At 42.7% G+C, this 18,202-nt stretch overlaps 1 protein-coding gene across 1 annotated transcript in view; it reads right to left on the bottom strand.

The window, feature by feature from the left end:
• UGGT1 (UDP-glucose glycoprotein glucosyltransferase 1) overlaps positions 1 to 18,202 on the bottom strand; it is a gene marked incomplete in the record, with an annotated part of 2,149,769 nt that overhangs the window by 962,436 nt on the left and 1,169,131 nt on the right. The window contains 1 exon segment of the mRNA XM_044070228.1: positions 8,623 to 8,754. Within this exon segment, the coding sequence (XP_043926163.1) occupies positions 8,623 to 8,754 (132 nt within the window).

The raw sequence follows: 18,202 nt of genomic DNA, 5'->3' as shown, positions 1-18,202 counted from the left end.
TTTGTTGATATACCACATAACTGTGGTGTTGTCCGTCCTTATCAGCAAATGACCCTGTTGAAGAAATGGTCTGAATGTCTGAATTGCCTGTTTTACTGCCAGCATCTCTTTTTGATTTATGTGTAGGTTCATCTGGTCTTGAGTCCATAAGCCTTGTATACACTTATCCACCATGTGTGCCCCCCATCCGAGGTCTTAGGCGTCCGTGGTGATAGTCTGGTTTGGGTGAGGCCTGTGGAAGGGCAGTCCTTTGTTCACAGGCCTGGGCCCACCACTGGAATTCTTGCTTCAGGCATGGAATTATTGGAATTTGGGTCTCTAGGCTGTGCTTGTGCTGAGACCATAAATTCCGCAGGTACCATTGTAACTTCCTCATATGTAGTCTGGCATGTGGAATTATTATTATGCAGGATGCCATGTAACCCAGGGCTTGCAGGATTTTCCTTGCTGTAAGCTGGTTCTGCGTTGTTAATGCCATGAAATAGAGTGGTAGCTGCTTCTGTTTTTCTGCTGTGAGGAATGCCATCTGGTTTGATGTGTCCAGTTCTGCACCCAGGAAGGTTATCCTTTGGGATGGTATCAGTCTGGACTTTTTTGTGTTGACTGTGTATCCCAGGGCTTGTAGCAGGTGAATAACCCTTTCCACATCTTTTGTTACTTTGTCTTTGCTGTCCGCTTGTAACAGGCAGTCGTCCAGGTATGGATAAATTTGAATTCCCTGAAGCCTGCAATGAGCAATTACTGATGCCAGGCATTTCGTGAATACTCTGGGCAGTAGATAAGCCAAAAGGCAATGCTGAGAATTGATAATGCTCTGATCCTGCAAGAAATCTGAGGTATCTTCTGCAATTTGGTCGTATGGGGACGTGCAGGTATGCCTCCTTGAGATCCAGAGTCACCAGCCAAGACTCCTTGCCCAGCATGGGAAGAAGTTGCTGTAGGGTCAGCATTTTGAATTTTGGAACAATGAGATATGTGTTTAAAGCGGACAGGTCGTGGATAGGTCTCCATTGGTTTTCCTTACTTGGTACTAGGAAAAGCCTTGAATAAAATCCTTGTCCTTGTTCCATAGCCGGTACCTTGTCTATAGCTCTCATCCTTAGTAAGTGGTCTATTTGTTGTAGAGCGTTTGTCCTTTGGTTTGGAGGAAGGTTTGGCATTCCTCTCTTCCTTGGAAGAGTATGGAAGTGAAACCTGTAGCCTTTGTCTATTGTCTGTAAAATCCATTTGTCTCTTGTAATGTAATGCCAATTTACTGAAAATAAGGCTAATTTTCCGCCTAAGGGTGCTGCCAGTTGTTCCCTGGTAGGCGGTTTCAGAGCCAAGTCACTGTGATTGTCCTGTAGAAGTGGTAGTGGCTGGATCTGTGGCAGTAGTTCTCTGGCTGTTAGGCTGCCACTGACGTCCCCTGTAGGCACCTCTGGACTGACCTCTGCCTCTAGGGCGTCTATTTCTGCCTCTCTGTGCTCTGGTGGTGTCTGGAAAGGACCAATTCTTGGAAGGCCAGTTCCTACTAAACCTCGGAGGCTGGACCTGTAAGAAATCCTCGACTGTCTGGACAGATTTAGCTTTTTCTTCCACCTTCTTCAACACTTGCTGTGCAGGGGAACCAAATAAACTGTGCTTTTCCATGGGTGCATCTAGAAGCTTAGACTTTACATGGTCTGGTAAGGATTGCTCTTTTAACCATGCATGCCTTCTGATCACTGTACCAGTCATAGCTGATCTAAAGGAAGCCTCCAGTGCATCATAGCCGCATTTTAAGGAATGATTACTGACCTGCTGAGTGTTATGCACCAACTCCTGAAGGGACTTACGGTCTAACAGTTCAGGCGAGGACAGTTTTTTAGTGAGCTGATCTAACAGGAATTCCAGATACTGAATCATGTGGAATTGACAGTTTAAGGCCCTAGCCGAAAGAGTAGCAGAAGTATAAACTTTTTTACCCCATCTCTCCAATGCCCTAGATTCCCTTTCAGAGGGGAGGGGGTTTTTGGCAGAGGCAGCTGTTACAGCTTTTGGGCCCTGTGAAATAGTTTCTGGATCTGCAATAGGAGCCTTATACAAATGATAATGTGAGTCCGGAACCCTGTAGTATCTGTCGGGCTTAGCAGGAGCCGGAGGCAGTGAGTCAGGGGCAGTACAAGCATCAGTAAATGCATCATCCACAACTGTAAGTACTGGAGGAATAGCTAAAGGCCTATGCTGTGGTAAATGTAAAAAGGTTTTAAGCCTTTTCCTGGAGTCTGAAAAATCCTGGCCCTGCCATTGAAATTGTTCCCTCATAGCATGCAAGGTTTCCCCAAAAGAAAATTCCTCAGGAGGAGAGGCAGAAGGTATGGAATCCTGTCCTCATATGGAGAATAAGGGCCCTCTGGAGGATTTGTATGTTCTGAATCATCAGAGGAATAATCTGAAGAAACTGGTTCAGGGGGCTCTGCTCTAAGCCTCTTCTCTGGAGGTGGGTGAGAGGCCCTGTCAGGGTGAGACTGGGTTCCCCTGATCAAAGAAATGAGATCCTCTGCTAGACTAAGCATTTGAGTACTAGAGCTAGGCCTGTGAGAGGGGGCTTTAGCAGGCACGGCCTTTGAAGATTTAGCTGCTTTAGCCCTGGCAAAAGCCTTAATTGACATGGATGCTGGGGGCCTAGCAGCTCCACGTGCATGAGTAGATACATCTAAGGGGATAGTATCTGATAAATCCTGAGAAACTATAAGAGCAGGTGGAATTTCAGTAGCAGATTCAGCCATGCTGGAAGAGGCCTCGGTAGAAGGAGGCATGCTTTCGGCCGAAGGAAGAACCGCGGACTCTGCTTCAGCCAAAACCGAGACGCTCGCGGTTGGCTTAGCCGCGGTTTCGGCCGAAACCGCGGACCGCAAGTGTCGGTCCTTTTCCTTACGCTTTTTAGCTAAATGTGAAGTCGGAGTCTCTGACGGCATGATATAAGCAAAAGCGGAGCCGAAAAACTCCTCTGCAAACTCCGACCGACGTCTAAGTGTTCGTCGGTTGAAGGAAGCACAGGCTAGACAAGCTCCTACGTCGTGGTCTGGGCCTAAACAAGGTAGGCAGTAAGAGTGGAAATCTTTATGAGGTATTTGTTTCCCACAAGTTAAACAGTTATTCACTTTTTCTGACATCGGCTGAGGCAAGAAAGAGTCCCCAACGGGGTACTTAGCTTTTTAGAAGTCTTCGGTAGTAGCAATCTCTGGTTCTGACCGACCGGCACTTGCGAACAGCTTCTGCTTCGGGTGCCACGCGGCAAGAAAGACTGAGGAAAATGGCGTCGGCTGATGCCTTTATACCCGCAGAACTGCAGCTATGACGTCGGGTGAAGTGCGACATCATCCGAGGCCAGACCCAGACTTTGGAATCCGGCCGACCGAAGGGTTGCCTGAGGCCAGGACAACCCATTTGTAAGGACTGCAGATGCATCCTTGAAGGACATCAGGGTGGACATATATATATATATATATATATATATATATATATATAGGGGAGTATCTCTATTATACATCTATACACATACATACATATAGGAAAAAAGTTCTCTCTCCCACCCTAAAAAAAATATTTCCCCTTTCCATACTCATAATAGTATAAAACCTGGTGTCCATATAAAGACACTTTCACAACATAAGTTATGTTGACAAAGTTGTTATAAACTGTTAGCCAGCAATGCTGAGCTTAAGAATACACAGGTTCTTGTAAGGTATTGTGATACTAGCACAACTTGCCATGTGGCACTGATATATATGGAAAAGTATGAGGTTATAGACATGGGCAGCAGTTGCATGCATTTGCAGAATATTTGCAAATTATTGCACAGTTCATAGCTGATTTTATACATGTTTAGCTTTTTAGATGAGCATTTTGTCATAAGCTTCACAGATGTGAAGACCCACACCAGTCATTCACATTTACAGCACTTGCATATAGGCAAAGCTGTGCATTTTGCACACCCGGCTTGCCATGTATGCAGACCATGACTATGAATACTACCCATTGTTTCATCTACTGGTTGTTAATCATACGTTTATATGTCTAATAAAGATTCCTTACAACAAATTTCACAACAAGCCATCATCACAGTGAATGTCATTGCATGTTTATGACTATAATCTTCCTATTGCTCCAACTCTGCATTTCACAATTTCGTTATATTTACTTACACTGTTAAACATTAACTTTTCCTTTGCTCCATTTGATCTTATTTAGGAGCCATTTTCTTTTAGTTCTACACATTTTAAATACCATTTTCATTAATTAATTTACTATAAAATGTTTGTTTTATGAGTACTTATAAACTCAAACTGCTTGCCTTGCTTATAAATTCAATTTTACTTTTAACTAACATACTGAATATAAGGAAAGTTCAAAAATTGAATGTGCAGTGAGTAGATTATACCGTCATTTAGTGACATTTTAAAAATTTATTTAGCAAAAATGTATTCAGTTTTAAGATGTTCTGTTGTGTATATGTAAGAGAATGTTAGCTTATTTTAGTCCGTCAAGGATTATATTTCTAAGGGTGGCACTAACTTAATACATGAAACAACACTATCCTTAATGAAAATAAAAACTATTTAAATTGATTATAACTCATGAAACGCATACTATATTTAACAAGGTAACACAATAGCAATATATCATGTGTGGGCATAGGTTACACTGGGATTTATTCAAACCCGGAATGTTTGGACATTCAGGTTTCACCCCTGAAGACGGTGTCCTATGAAGCATGGGAAAAATCCCAGTATCATTCGCTCCAAAACAAGGAATGATAATTAGGATAATGACATCTCTTACAATGGCATAATAAACATGTTTCTGTCCTAGCTAAAGGACAAAAAATGTACACACCTTGATCGACCTTATTAAGGGTAGCAACACCCGTAACAGTATGTCTTAATAAACAATATTGTGATCATACTGTAACATACTGTGCACTGAGTTTTCAGACTGAACAACATTGCATTTTGAAAGTAGAGGCACTGTCAAAAACTATGACATGACCGTGGAGTTGCTTAAAAACTGGGTCTGGCATAATGAATTACAAGAACTCAATACTGAAAAAATAAAAAAAAAATACTATGGTATAAAAAAAAGTTGTTAGGAGGACCAGTTCTAGAGTTCTACCTTTTTACTCTTATAACGTAAACTAAATGGTTTGCAAATATAAAACAAAGATTATAAGAAATGTCAATCGTATAGAAGACAAATGACTGACAGGCAACTGAGAGGATTACAGCCGAGACCTGTTAAATTGCTTCCTGTAGTCTAGGGTTTTATTCCCTCAGCCTCCATTTATCTTGTGTGTAACTGAGGAAGTCACTTAAGCCAGTGTCTTGCAGAAGCTGGGAAAATTCGACAAGGCTCCTTAATGGCCTGCTGGACTGATTGCAACTGGTTACTAATTACAGCCAGTCTGAACAACTGGATAGGCGACCGTAAATTTTCATCTAGAATATGTAACAAAAATCTGCTTAATAGGGGACAATGCAGCTTCCATCAGTAACAGGTGCTGTAAGATTACTAAGAACCTATAAACTTATGAAGTGCCTAATGCAAGGCCAAACATAAATTATACAAGGAAATAAAAGTAGCTATCAGACAAGAGAGAATATGGAACTAAACTTGGTAAGATGTTACAGAAACTTGTACAGGTTTACAAGGGCTCTTAAATCTAAGGGTAATATTCCAGTTCCACTGCTTTATGGAGAACAAATGTCTGACACTGTGGAAGGAAAAACTACTGCATGCACAGTGAACATTTAAACAATACCTACTAAAGAGGGTTAGTAGCATGCGTGCAAATCTTCAAAGCCTGAAAATAAATAAAGCTGCAAACCATGATACGATGGCTAATTGAGATCTTAAAACCCCCAGTTAGTGCTAGAGTATTTAGAATATCTAGTCTTTAAAAGTTGTACAGATGGAAGGGTTCCAAGGTCATATATAAAAATAAAGCTGACAGATCTCTATTGACAAAACTAATATTAGACAGGATGTTACTAGAAGTAAAATACATTGGTGTGGTTAATATATTCCATTATATAAACACTGGTAACAACATCAATAGTCACCTGCTGCCTGAGCTTCTCTACAAACATTTTCATTGTCTTGGGGCATAATACCGAGGTAGATTCCATTAATACTGACTTTTCACAAGCATTCTATTGTATTAATAATCTAACTTAAAAATCCTAGGATTTGGGGACCCAGTTAACTAAATGGAATTACAGCTAAATGACGGGCTTTGAGCTAATGAAATTGATGGGATTAGCTCAAAGTACACTCTGTTTATCATAGTATTCCACAAAGTTCTCTCTTAGGCCTGTATCTCTAATTTACAACTCATTTTTTTTTTATTTTTTACCAACACTGACACAGAGGATGTCAAGATATGACAGTTTGTTACCAGTCAAAATTATTTAAGTACACTTCAGAGGGCTTTAGATGAATTACAGACCTCACCCCATACAAATTATATGCTAAAAAATATTAACAAAACTAAATTCATGACAACTGTCCTTCAGATGAAATGGTCCCACCTGCTCGAGTTGGTGGTGGCTAAGGTGGATGTAAAAGATCCCATAGCACTTATCGAAAAGGGTATGGGTTATTTTTTATATATTAACACTTTTCCATCTTTCTTTCATTATTTACACTTTGTACATTTTAACATAACACTTTAGATGTTCATTTTCCTAAATATGTGTAAAAGCCATTTCATATCCTCCACCATTTCCACGACAGTCATTTCCTTATATCACATATTACGTCCTCACCATCTTTTCTTTTGTTATACAATTATTCATATACGGGAAGTTCACCAGTGTCCTGTTTAAATTTCCCCTAGCAGTAGTACAAATACCCTCTTGGGCTACTAGCCTAGTGGGACTAACCCAGTCAGCAAAAGATAAGTTAAAATGAATTCTCACCTTGATGAGCAACAGTGGGAAATATACAGATTTTAAAGACCTTGGACTATTAATTGATGATAAGCTTACCTTAAACACCCATACTTTGGAATTAAAAAACTGGGACACAAATGCTAGCATTAAAAAAACAATCTGCATGTCTGTTACAGTACACCAGTACAGAGGCCTGAAGCACAGACTTAGAAAAAGATACAGTACAGATTTACTAAAAAGCTCAGTACCACTCGCACCTTATTTTATTGCACGAGACTTAATGTATTAAATCTGTTAATACCACTTTTCAGACCGCTCATAGGAGACCGCTGTGAATGCTCAAGCTTAACCAAGTGTACATTGGAACAACAGACTTTTAAAAACTTTCAGTAGATGCAATAATGCTATGCAGTACTTCTGTGACAGAACAGTTCAGCACTGGAACAACCTTCCCAACATAGCACTAATGAACACTTTAAGAACCAGTTAGACATTTTTTATAGTAGTGATAAATTTACAGCAAAACTGATAGGCTAATGCAGATCATATCTTTAGACTATAATCTGATCTTGATGCATGCTGGTGTAGTATACCTCTAAAAATTTAAATCAAGTTCAATGAATAATTTGACAAAAAGTAAATCATCAATAAGCAGTACATTTGTTTATTATAATGTACCACACAGTGGGCTCATTGTATCGAGCCCAAAATGTTGTCACACAAACTACATCACAAACACAAAAAGTAGCAAAAGAAATAAAGTCCCTAGTATCAGTTGATGCAAGCATGTTTCTGGGAAGCCAAGCACCTCCCTATACTAAACTCCCCTTTACACACACCTCCCCATACTAAACTCCCCTTTACACACACACACACACACACACACACACACACACACACACACACACAAACTCCAAGATCATGCAAACTTGGGGAAAATGAATATTTTAATGGAATTCCCTTCTCCCTAAGCTTGACAACCATTAAAGCATTCTACACAAATAAAAACACATATGCTTCAAGAAACTTGCAATAACACTGGACACTACATGACAGTAAAACAAGTCAGAAGCAGAAACAAGAAAAGCAATGATGACAAGGGTAAGTCATGAAAAAACAGTACTCAGTAATTCAAGTAAACCACATTATTAGGAGGCAGCACAGTGGATATCGTTATTGCTTCACAGCAAGACTTTCCCCAGTTCGATTCTCAGCTGGGGTGCTTTCTGTGCGGAGTCTGCATGTCCTTCCTGTGTTTGCATGGGTTTCCTTCTGGTGCATTGGTTTTCTCCCACATTCCAAATACACGCATTAGGTGGACTGGACACTAAATTGGCCACAAGTGTGAGACTGTGTGGTGTAGAAGAACTACCATGGCAGGGCTAGCCACCCAGCAGTGTAAACCTTGGCTCTAGATGGTTGCCACTGTTGAACTAACACCCCAACCCCATGTGTAAAAATGGGAAAAAGAGGTCATGGATGGAGGAATTCAAATAATCTACATTAATCTTAGAAAGAAAACAAACATGAAAGAAGATTTTTAATTGGTTTACGATGCAAACAATAAAACTTCACAATATCCCTTAGCAATGAATTGCTACAGCTTGCCACATTATCAATCTGTATGAAACAAACAAACAGTGCAAATCAGTATGAAAGTTTCACGCTATTAAAGGCATTTCCCTTCTAACATAATCATTATACTTACTTGTCCATTACTGATGACTGCTCTCTGTCCTTTCTTCAGTTTGAGAACTTCTTTGCAGAATAGGGCATGAGAGAGGACAAAATCAGCTTTGGAAGACTCAAACATGTCTTTGAAATTGTCTACATCCATTCCCTGACAAGAAAAAAACATGTATTTTCTTAGTGAAAAAGAACACATCAATAACAAATAAAAATTGTTAGACAAGAAAAATCAGACATGCTTAAATACTATAATGCAAACCTCAAATCCATTTTCTTTTCATTAGACAATGTCATACTGTACCCACTTATCAGCCCATTATGACTAAAACAGGCAAGTTTGCTAATAAAGGAAGATTATTCTTGCAGCAGCTCATTATGACGAGAACACTAACCACAGCCTAAATTGTCTAGTTACAATATTTCAACAACGGTCAAAGCAGTGCAGTGCCGATATTCAAAAAGCACAACATATATGACAACATACATACTGCTAAATGCAAGCATAAACACACAGAATGACATACAATATATACAAATAGTCTTGTTAAAAGGACATGCAGGTGCAGAAGACACTTGGATGAACTCTAATGAAGACATAATTGACACATCTAAGTGTGTTAATGCATTTATAAAAATGTGTCTTTCTGTGAAAAATACATAAAAGTAGACAATTATATTGGAAATATAAACAACAATGAAAACAGTCCCTTTTATATGTGGTATAATGTATGACTTTGTTCTTAAAGAAGAAACACACCTAAGTTATGTTAATCAACATACAGCTGAAATTGGACTTGGGATCAACATGGACAACAGCCATTAATTACTGAAATAAGCGCACACAAGTACTATATAATTATTCCAGTTACACGGGTTAAAGCAACACAACACAGTGAAGCTTTTCATTATTGCTAATTAGTCTGTTTTGTTTATGTATGACAAATAAATGATTAGCGAGCAGGTCTTGAGAATTACATTAAACACATCAGATATCAGCCTGGCTCTGTGGAGCAGAGGGATGAAGCCCAGACTACAACCTGGGTGACCAAGGTTCCATTAGCTGCTCTGGAGGAGACAGGTAGGAAAGGAGGAGAGTGCAGAGGCATGGCACACTCTCCTAACTCTCTTTCTAGGGGTAGGGTTGTGGATGCCTGAGGAGCACATGGGCATGGTATGATTTATTCAGTGAGGACTTGGGGAAACGACTTGTTAAGCTTCAAGGTTGGTGGGTGAAGGTACTTTCGGGCATACGTCCCTTGCAAAAGTGATGGAATACCCAAGCACTGACATCCACTGTACATCTCACCTTCGCAAGCAAAACAGACTGAATTGGGGGGACATGAAACAAAAAAAATGAATTATCCCTACAGGCTGCCTAGATAATTGCTTCTCTTGTCTGACTCTCACCTTAGTGATTAGGGAATGAATATGTAAATTATACTACAGATGTCTGATTACTGGAAGCCAGTGGGGGAAAAATACAGTCTTACCAAAAGATGTTAGTGGTATGGGGGGATGAAGTCTTCAATATGACCCAGAAGATCTGGGATGGACTACTAACCTGGGTGTTGCAGAAGCCAATAACAGAAGAAGAAATTGACCGGCCAGTGTTAGCTTAGTCAATATGGGTGCAGGGGGCAGCTGCATGTAATGTGGATATGCCAGAAGCAATTAACTCACAGTGAGGGAGTGCTTGCTAAGTAGCACAAGCTGTAGCCAGAATCAGGAATGCATTTTAAAGAACACATTTGGAAGGCCAGTGCTGTGGGCCAAACCTGTCTGGCACTATGAAAGACATTGAGGGTTGGGGCTTCATAAGAGAACCTTAATGGCTTCTTAGATGATGGCCTCCTGTGAGCATCTCTCTTATTAACTATGGGGGGAAAAAAGGTCAACTGGGTCCAGGAAGGGTTAATGGCTGGTCAGCAATGGGGAAAAATTGGAGAAAAAAATTAAATAAATAAAAGGTAAAATCCTCTCTTACTCCCATGGGATCCGAAATAGCTATGGCAAATGACTATTACTTACAGTTTAACACTGCCAATAATACAAGGAAGAGGCACACAGAAAGCGTGAAGAAGCTGTCTTATAGGATCATAGTAAGTTACTAGGCTATTGGCCCTGAGGCCCATATAAGCCTAGCCACGACTTTAACTCTGACAAATAGATGTAGCTCAGACAGACTTCATAAGGAAGGGCAGCTAACATGCACAACTATGTGAAAGGAGAGTGTAGTATCAAGCATAAACTTACCAATATTTCATAAGGAGGAGTACATAGACACTGCACAGCCTCCTCACCCCTAAACTTTTGTGTGGAGAGACAACGGCATAACAATTACTAACACAAGAGGAGAGGTAAAAATGAAAGAATGCCATTCCCTTTTTCAAAGCATTCTGAAATTCTGTTTATACACACACAAGACATTAGCTACATGAACACACAACCAGGGAAATAATTGAGAAGAAACCTTTAAATATCAAACTTCACTAAACAGCAGCAAAGACCTGATACTATTGACCTCACTTCCTTCAAAATGCCTGAATACAGTACTTTAAAGGCTAGGCACTGCAACTATAATGGTTTTATTTTTTAATTCTGTCTGGTTACTGCCATTTTCAAACAATCCTGGAATCATTATTATTTTCTAAACTGTTTGCCAAGGTGAGGGTTGCAAGCTGAACACAATAAAACGGGCTTCCTTTTCCCTACTGACAGCCTACAGCTCATGTGGGATTGCCAGGTATTCACACTGAAGCAGATATCTTCCCTTCAACATGTCTTAAGTGTGCTCCACAGTCTTCTCTTAATGGCTTTTATCTGTTACACCACCATCCTCACAAAGTGCCCAAGCCATGTCAACTGACTCTTTAACACAGAGGAGCAGTGACTGTACACCATCTTCTTGGATTGCCAAATTCTTCACTCTGTCAGGCAGACTGAGCATAGCTACTATGTGACTGCACCTCATTTTTGTCATACTACCTACAATCTCATCCTTCTAGTCATTACCAAAAGCTATATGTACGGAAAATGACACAGAATGACTGGTTAATAGACAGCATTCTATGTATCAGTTCTTACTTTATTACTGCAGTCCAGGTACAATGCCTTTACTGTACTGCCACTTCTGCTTATATATCTAGTCACTTAATGCTTCTCTCAATGACTTCCATATTCCAATTCACATAATCAAAAACATACAAAAACAACTATGAAGGAGGGGCACTGTGATGGCTGCTTTGATTTTTTTAATGTCATTTTTACTACAGCAAGAAAGGTTAGTTGCCACCTTACTTTAAGAATATGCTGTTGGCACCTTCTGACAAATCAGGATACAAAAAATACAGTTGTGTGTTAAGAGCACTAACCTAGAAGATCTTTGAAGAGTAGCCATTGTAACAGTAAATCATAGCATTTTGGGTTTCCCCACTTTGTATATCTTCATTCCCATCTAGTAATTTTGCCAACTGTGCCTTACTGCCAGAGACACCAATGCAGGTTATAAGCCAGCATTCTTTTGAATCTTGACTGATATACACGACGCATATAAAGTCAGAACTGCTAGTAACATTTTCAGTTCTCCAAGCCCCATAAACCCCCATATGGCCTTGTAATTGTGGCAGACTATTCTTTTAAAATAAAACGAAATAAGAGAACTATGTACATTCTTTATTAGGTGTGTGGACAGTTTGTAGCTTTACTGCTGCAGTGATCATGCCAAGATCTACCGTTATGGTAACCATTCATACACAAATGAAATACTATCTTCTTCAGGGAGGTCAAGGTGTTGTACAACTGTACTGTCTTTTGTAGGGAGGGCCAGTTTAACAGAAAATCATAACATCTAAATTGCATCCATAGTAGTAGTAACACACTCAGGGGAGGACAATTAAACAGATTGGATGATGGACAGCCATGCCAAAAATGTCCTAGCCCTCAACCTTGCAACCAACTCTGTGTTTTATGAAAGTGATGATGGTAGGTCATACTGCAAAGTTTCTAAAATATCTTGTGCAGACATATTCTTGAAATATACTGCTGCTGATATGGTTTGCTGCCCTAAGGTCTCACCGTGTCTTGAAGCTTTTTATTGAATCTAAAACACCAAAAAGCACTTGCAAGACAGTTAAATGAATTCCAACAACTGCCAAAACATAAGAATAAACCAATACTTTCTTTTATTGACAATATCCAAGTTTAAGTGCTTTCGGCCATAAATGACAACTTTCTGAAGAAGGTCATAGTTGTCATTTATGGCCGAAAGCGCTTAAACTTGGATAGTCAATAAAAGAAAAAAGAAGTTATGTTCTTACCATAACGTTCCATCTGAGTAGTAGACTTCATTCTTCTGCACATATGGGTATACGGATCCGAGCCGGCCAAACTTTTCAAGCATCAGCTCCGAGCTCCAAACCCCTCCCTTACCCATATTACATCACTTCCTCCTATCTATCCCCAGATAGAGTTTGCTGATACAAGTGGCAACATAACCATAATCCTAAACAGGAAAAACCTGAAAGTGAGGGGGATGGAGGGAGGGAAGGTGCAGAAGAATTAAGTCTACTACTCAGAAGGAACGTTATGGTAAGAACATAACTTCTTTATCTGAAGTAGTTGACTTCATTCATTCTGCACATATGGGACAGAGTCCCCAGCTACTATTATTCCTGGGAGGCCCTTATGGAAGGATATTCCTGAGCACCGCAGAGACAGAGGATGCTCTCCCTCTACAAATTAGATCCAATTTATTATGAGAGATGAACGTGTGCGAACTGGCCCAAGTCGCTGCCGCACAGATATCGTCTAACAGAACTCTTGACCAGAAGGCTGCAGAAGTGGCCACTGCTCTAGTGGAATGAGCCTTCAATACACCAGGAGGAAATAAACCTTTGTCCTTATAAACCTGTGCAATACAGAGAGTGATCCACCTTGCTAAGGACACTTTCGAAACCGCTTTGCCCAAAAATGGTTTTGAAAAGGAGACAAACAATTGATCCGACTTCCGGAAGGGTTTAGTTCTATGGAGGTAAAAACGAAGCTGTCTATGGACATCCAATAAATGAAGCTTACATTCACCTTTATTTCGGAAATTTGGGAAGACGACTGGCAAATTTATAGATTGATTAATATTGGCTGCTGGGGACACCTTGGGAAGAAAGGAAGGGTTCGTACACAGCAAAACGCTATCCTTGTGGAAAACCAAATAGGGGGGAAGGAGGATAAGGCCTGCAACTCAGAAACTCTCTTGGCTGACGTGATGGCGACCAAGAAGGCTGTCTTCCATGACAAAAACTTCATCGGAACTGAACCGACTGGCTCGAAGGGGGGAGAGGTCAAAGCCTGAAGGACTAAAGTCAGATCCCAGGGGGGCACCATTTCTTTAACTGGTGGTCTCAATAAAAAGGTACCCTTCAGGAAAGCTTTACACAATTTGGCAGAAGCCAGAGCAACCTTATTTTCACCCACATGAAAATTAGAGATAGCAGCCAGCTGAACCTTGATGGTAGAAGCACTTGTGCCTAATCGAAAAAGATCGGCCAGAAAATCCAGAATGACCAGAATGGGGGCTGTAAACGGATTCAGATTGCGCTGAGAGGCCCAAACGCAAAAACGTCTCCACTTGCTATTGTAGAGTTTCCTAGTGGAGGCTTTAAGAGAAGCTACCAGAATATTCTTAACAGTGGACGAAAGTCTAGGAGTCCTGATGATCATCGGAACTGGAGCAGCCACGCAGTCAGCTTGAGAATGTCCAGGTTGGGCAGGGGCAAGCTCGACGGGTGAGAAATCAGATCTCGGCATGGATCTAGAGTCCATGGAGGAGCCAACAGGTGAGACCATAGGAAGGGAAACAACACTTGACGCGGCCAGAAGGGAGCTATGGGAATGACTTTGCAATGCAGTAGGCAAGCTCTCTGAAGGAACTTGGGAATAAGAGGTAATGGGGATAAGCATACAGTAGCCCGGGAGGCCAAGCATGGACTAGAGCGTCCCTGGGGACATCCCCCGGAGGGGGGGATCAGAGCAGAGAAGTTGCTGCACTTCGCGTTGGAAGAAGATGCGAAGAGATCGCAGCAAGGTTGACCCCAAACACGGAAGATCTTCTCCGCCACTGATTGAGACCACTCGTAAGGCAGAAGGATTGCCCTGCTGAGACTGTCCACTAGAATGTTGGGAGCGTCCCGGGATGTGCGTTGCTATGAGAAACCGGCTGTTGGATATTGCCCACTCCCAAACCATCATGGCCTCACAACAAAGGGGGTAGGATCAGGTCCCTCCCTGTTTGTTAATATACCAGACTACAGGCATGTTTGTCTGATTGACTGGCTACCGTCCCCGGAGGTAGGACAGGGTGAAAGGCTCTAAATACTAAAAGCACTGCCCTCATCTCCAGGACAATGATGTGTAGCTTGGTCTCTGGAGGGGACCACGTGCCCTGGACCGTCCTTCCCAGGAAGTGCCCCCCCACCCGAGCTGGGAAGCATCCGTGGTCACCGTGGCTTGAGCCAGAGGGGCTAGAAAGTTGCGACCCGCGAAAATGTGGAAATTCATCGGAAGGTCTAGCCAGGACCATTGAACTTCTAGATTCCACTGAAGGACTCTCATGTGAAGACATGCAAGAGGGAGGATAGAGATTGCGGCTGCCATTGAACCCAGGGCCCTGAGAACATCAGCTGCTGTGACTACCAAGTGATCCAAGATAGCCGACACATGGAATCTAAGATTTTCTATCCTTTCCGGGGTGAGAAAAATCTTTGACTGAATCAAATCCATCCGTGCCCCAATGAACTCTATGATCTGAACCGGAGCCAGGTGGGACTTGTTGATATTGATCGTGATGCCTAACTTGTGAGCCAGACCGAGGAAGTAGTGTAGGGCCTGACACAAGAGACATTTGGTGGATGGAGGGAAGAGCCAGTAGTCTAGGTAGGGGAAAACCTGAATGCCCTGAAGTCTCAGGTGACCCGCTACAACCGCCATAACCTTGGTGAACACCCTGGGGGCTGTGGTGAGACCAAAGGGTAGGGCTCTGAATTGAAAGTGACTGGCCCCTAGCCAGAAATGTAGAAACCTCCTGGAGCTCCTGTAGACCTTGATGTGATAGTAAGGGTCCTGGAGGTCTAACGAGCACATCCAGTCGCATTCTCTCAGAAACGGTAGAATGGACTGTAGAGTGACCATCCGGAATTTTTGTTTCTCTACTGACAGGTTGAGGACAGACTGGTCCAAAATGGGCCTGAGGTCCCCAGTCTTCTTTGGCACTAAAAAGAACCTGGAGTAGATGCCTGATCCGGATTGATCTGGGGGGACCGGCTTGATGGCTCGTTTTCGCAGCAGCTTCGAAACCTCTAGGGCTGCAGCCTCCCTGTGAGCGGGTGAAACATCTGGAAGGCGTGCTGGAGTTATGGGACATGAAATGAAGGGGATGGAATATCCTCTGGATATGATGCTCAACACCCAGCGGTCTGCAGTAATGGACTCCCATGCCGCTGGATGTAAGGAAAATCTTCCCCCGACTGCCTCCAGAGTAGAGCAGCCGGGCAACCCCTCAGGGTTGCTGTGCGGGTCTGTCAGAAAAAGGTTCCCTAGACCCGAAGTTTCTGGGACCCCCTCTGCCTATGGGACGGCATCGGTCTTGTCCCCCTCTGCCTGAGTGTCACAAAAGGACTGTGATTTCCGGAACCACATCTTCTTTTGCCCCTTTTGGTTCCTGGAATAGGACCTCTGGGGGTTAGAGAAGCGGATTCAGACGGCTGAAAGTCTTTCAGTCCTTCTCATTCTGGGTTAGTGTGTCGCGTACAGTCTTCCCAAAGAGGGATGATCCATCAAAAGAGGCGTTGATGAAAGACGCCTTAAAGGGGTCAGCAAATTGACACAGCCTGATCCAGGCGTGATGCCTCAAGGCAACGCCTGTACCAGCAGCTCTAGCGGCTCCCTCCGTAGCATGAGAGAGGAGATGCATCGAGGTATTTGTCACTGATTTCAGTGTAGTCATCTTCGCAGTGAAAGACTGCTTGCCGTGTTGCAACAGAGACTCCGGGGGTGACTCAGTTTCGATATAACATCTCGCTGCAGTCGGATGACATGTGCCAAGTAATTCAGCGCACGAATAGAAAATGTCGCTGACGAGTACATGCGCTTCCCGAAACGATCCATTGACCTGGACTCTTTGGTGGATGAACCGAGGAACTCTCCTGTGCCAGTTCCTTCTTTGTGGCAGCTGCAACCACCAAAGCATCTACAGGGGCTCCTTTGGACCATGACTGCCTGTCTGACGGCGGGGAAAGAATTTTGTCTGGCCTTTTGCTGGGTCGGATCAGGGAAGGAGCAATAGGGTGGAAGAAGGAGGACCCTCTCCAATGGGAGAGGTCCCTGGCAAGACCCCCATCTGAATCTGGTTCTGGATGAACCTCCTCATCAGCCTGTCCATATCCAGGTCAGAGACACTCCGAGTCGACCTGGAGGAAGAGACCGACTCGGGTCTGGGCTGGATTTGAGGGGAGTGCCTCGGCTCCGGCGAGAAACGAAGAGAGCGGAGCAGAGGAGAACGAGACCTGGGTGCCTTTGAAGAGGGGCTGGAGAAAGACTCCCTGTCCAGTGATCTTTTTCTGGGCCTGTCCCTCTCCTTGTGGCGCCTCTCCTTATCCCTTCTGTCCCTACCTCTCTGGGATGACTCCGATGAAACAGGCCTGGCGGGAGGTTGAGTCCCTGCCTGCACAGTGTCACTGGCTGGGGAGGAAACAGAGGCAGACTCTAGGGCAGAAGCAGGTAGCAGACCTTAGCCACAAGCCAAGCCCAGCGATCCTTCAAAGCCCTAGGGTTAAAGCCTGAACAAATGTCGCAAGATGCAGACAGATGGGCGACCCCTAAACATAGAACACACAGAGTGTGGCCATCAGCTGGTGAGAGCTTGTGACCACACTCTGTGCACTTCTTAAAAAGAACCTTAGACTGTTCAGCCATAGTAGATACAGTAAAAGCCATAACGGCCCACTCACACACACACTCTAACAGGGATTGGGCCTAGGCGGGAAACCAGTATCACAAACACAAAACACTTAACTTTTTTTTTTTTTTTTTTTACAACTAACACGACGATCAAATGTGAAGAGAGGAAAAAAGGGAAAGGTATTCGCACTCAGCTAACACAAAAAGACCAACAACCTTACTACCTTGCTTAGAGCTCAGAGACCACGATGCTGACTCACAGCGGCAAACGAGATCTGGGGATAGATAGGAGGAAGTGATGTATTATAAGTAAGGGAGGGGCTTGGAGCTCGGAGCTGATGCTTGAAAAGTTTTGCCGGCTCGGATCCAAATCGGATCCGTATACCCATATGTGCAGAATGAATGAAGTCAACTATTTCAGATGTATTAGTTTATTCTCATATTTTGGCAGCAGGTGTTTTGGATTTTCAGTTGTTGCACTTGAATCGAGGCATTCATTCAGTTTTTCTTGGCCGGTGTTGCATTTTTTTTTTTAATCTACCACAGGAATAGCAGACATCAGCTGTGCCACTTTACAAGCATTACTTTTCTGGCTCTAGCAGAATTCTATATCTTATTGTTCATCCTCTTTACCTTCCACCAAATCACAA

The sequence above is a fragment of the Protopterus annectens genome, chromosome 4.part1, assembly GCF_019279795.1.
Source record: "Protopterus annectens isolate FY-2018-M chromosome 4.part1, PAN1.0, whole genome shotgun sequence".
Classification (NCBI taxonomy): Eukaryota; Metazoa; Chordata; order Ceratodontiformes; family Protopteridae; genus Protopterus; species Protopterus annectens.
The sequence above is the reverse complement of the archived record's forward strand: the minus strand, read 5'-3'. Positions and strand labels throughout refer to the sequence as shown.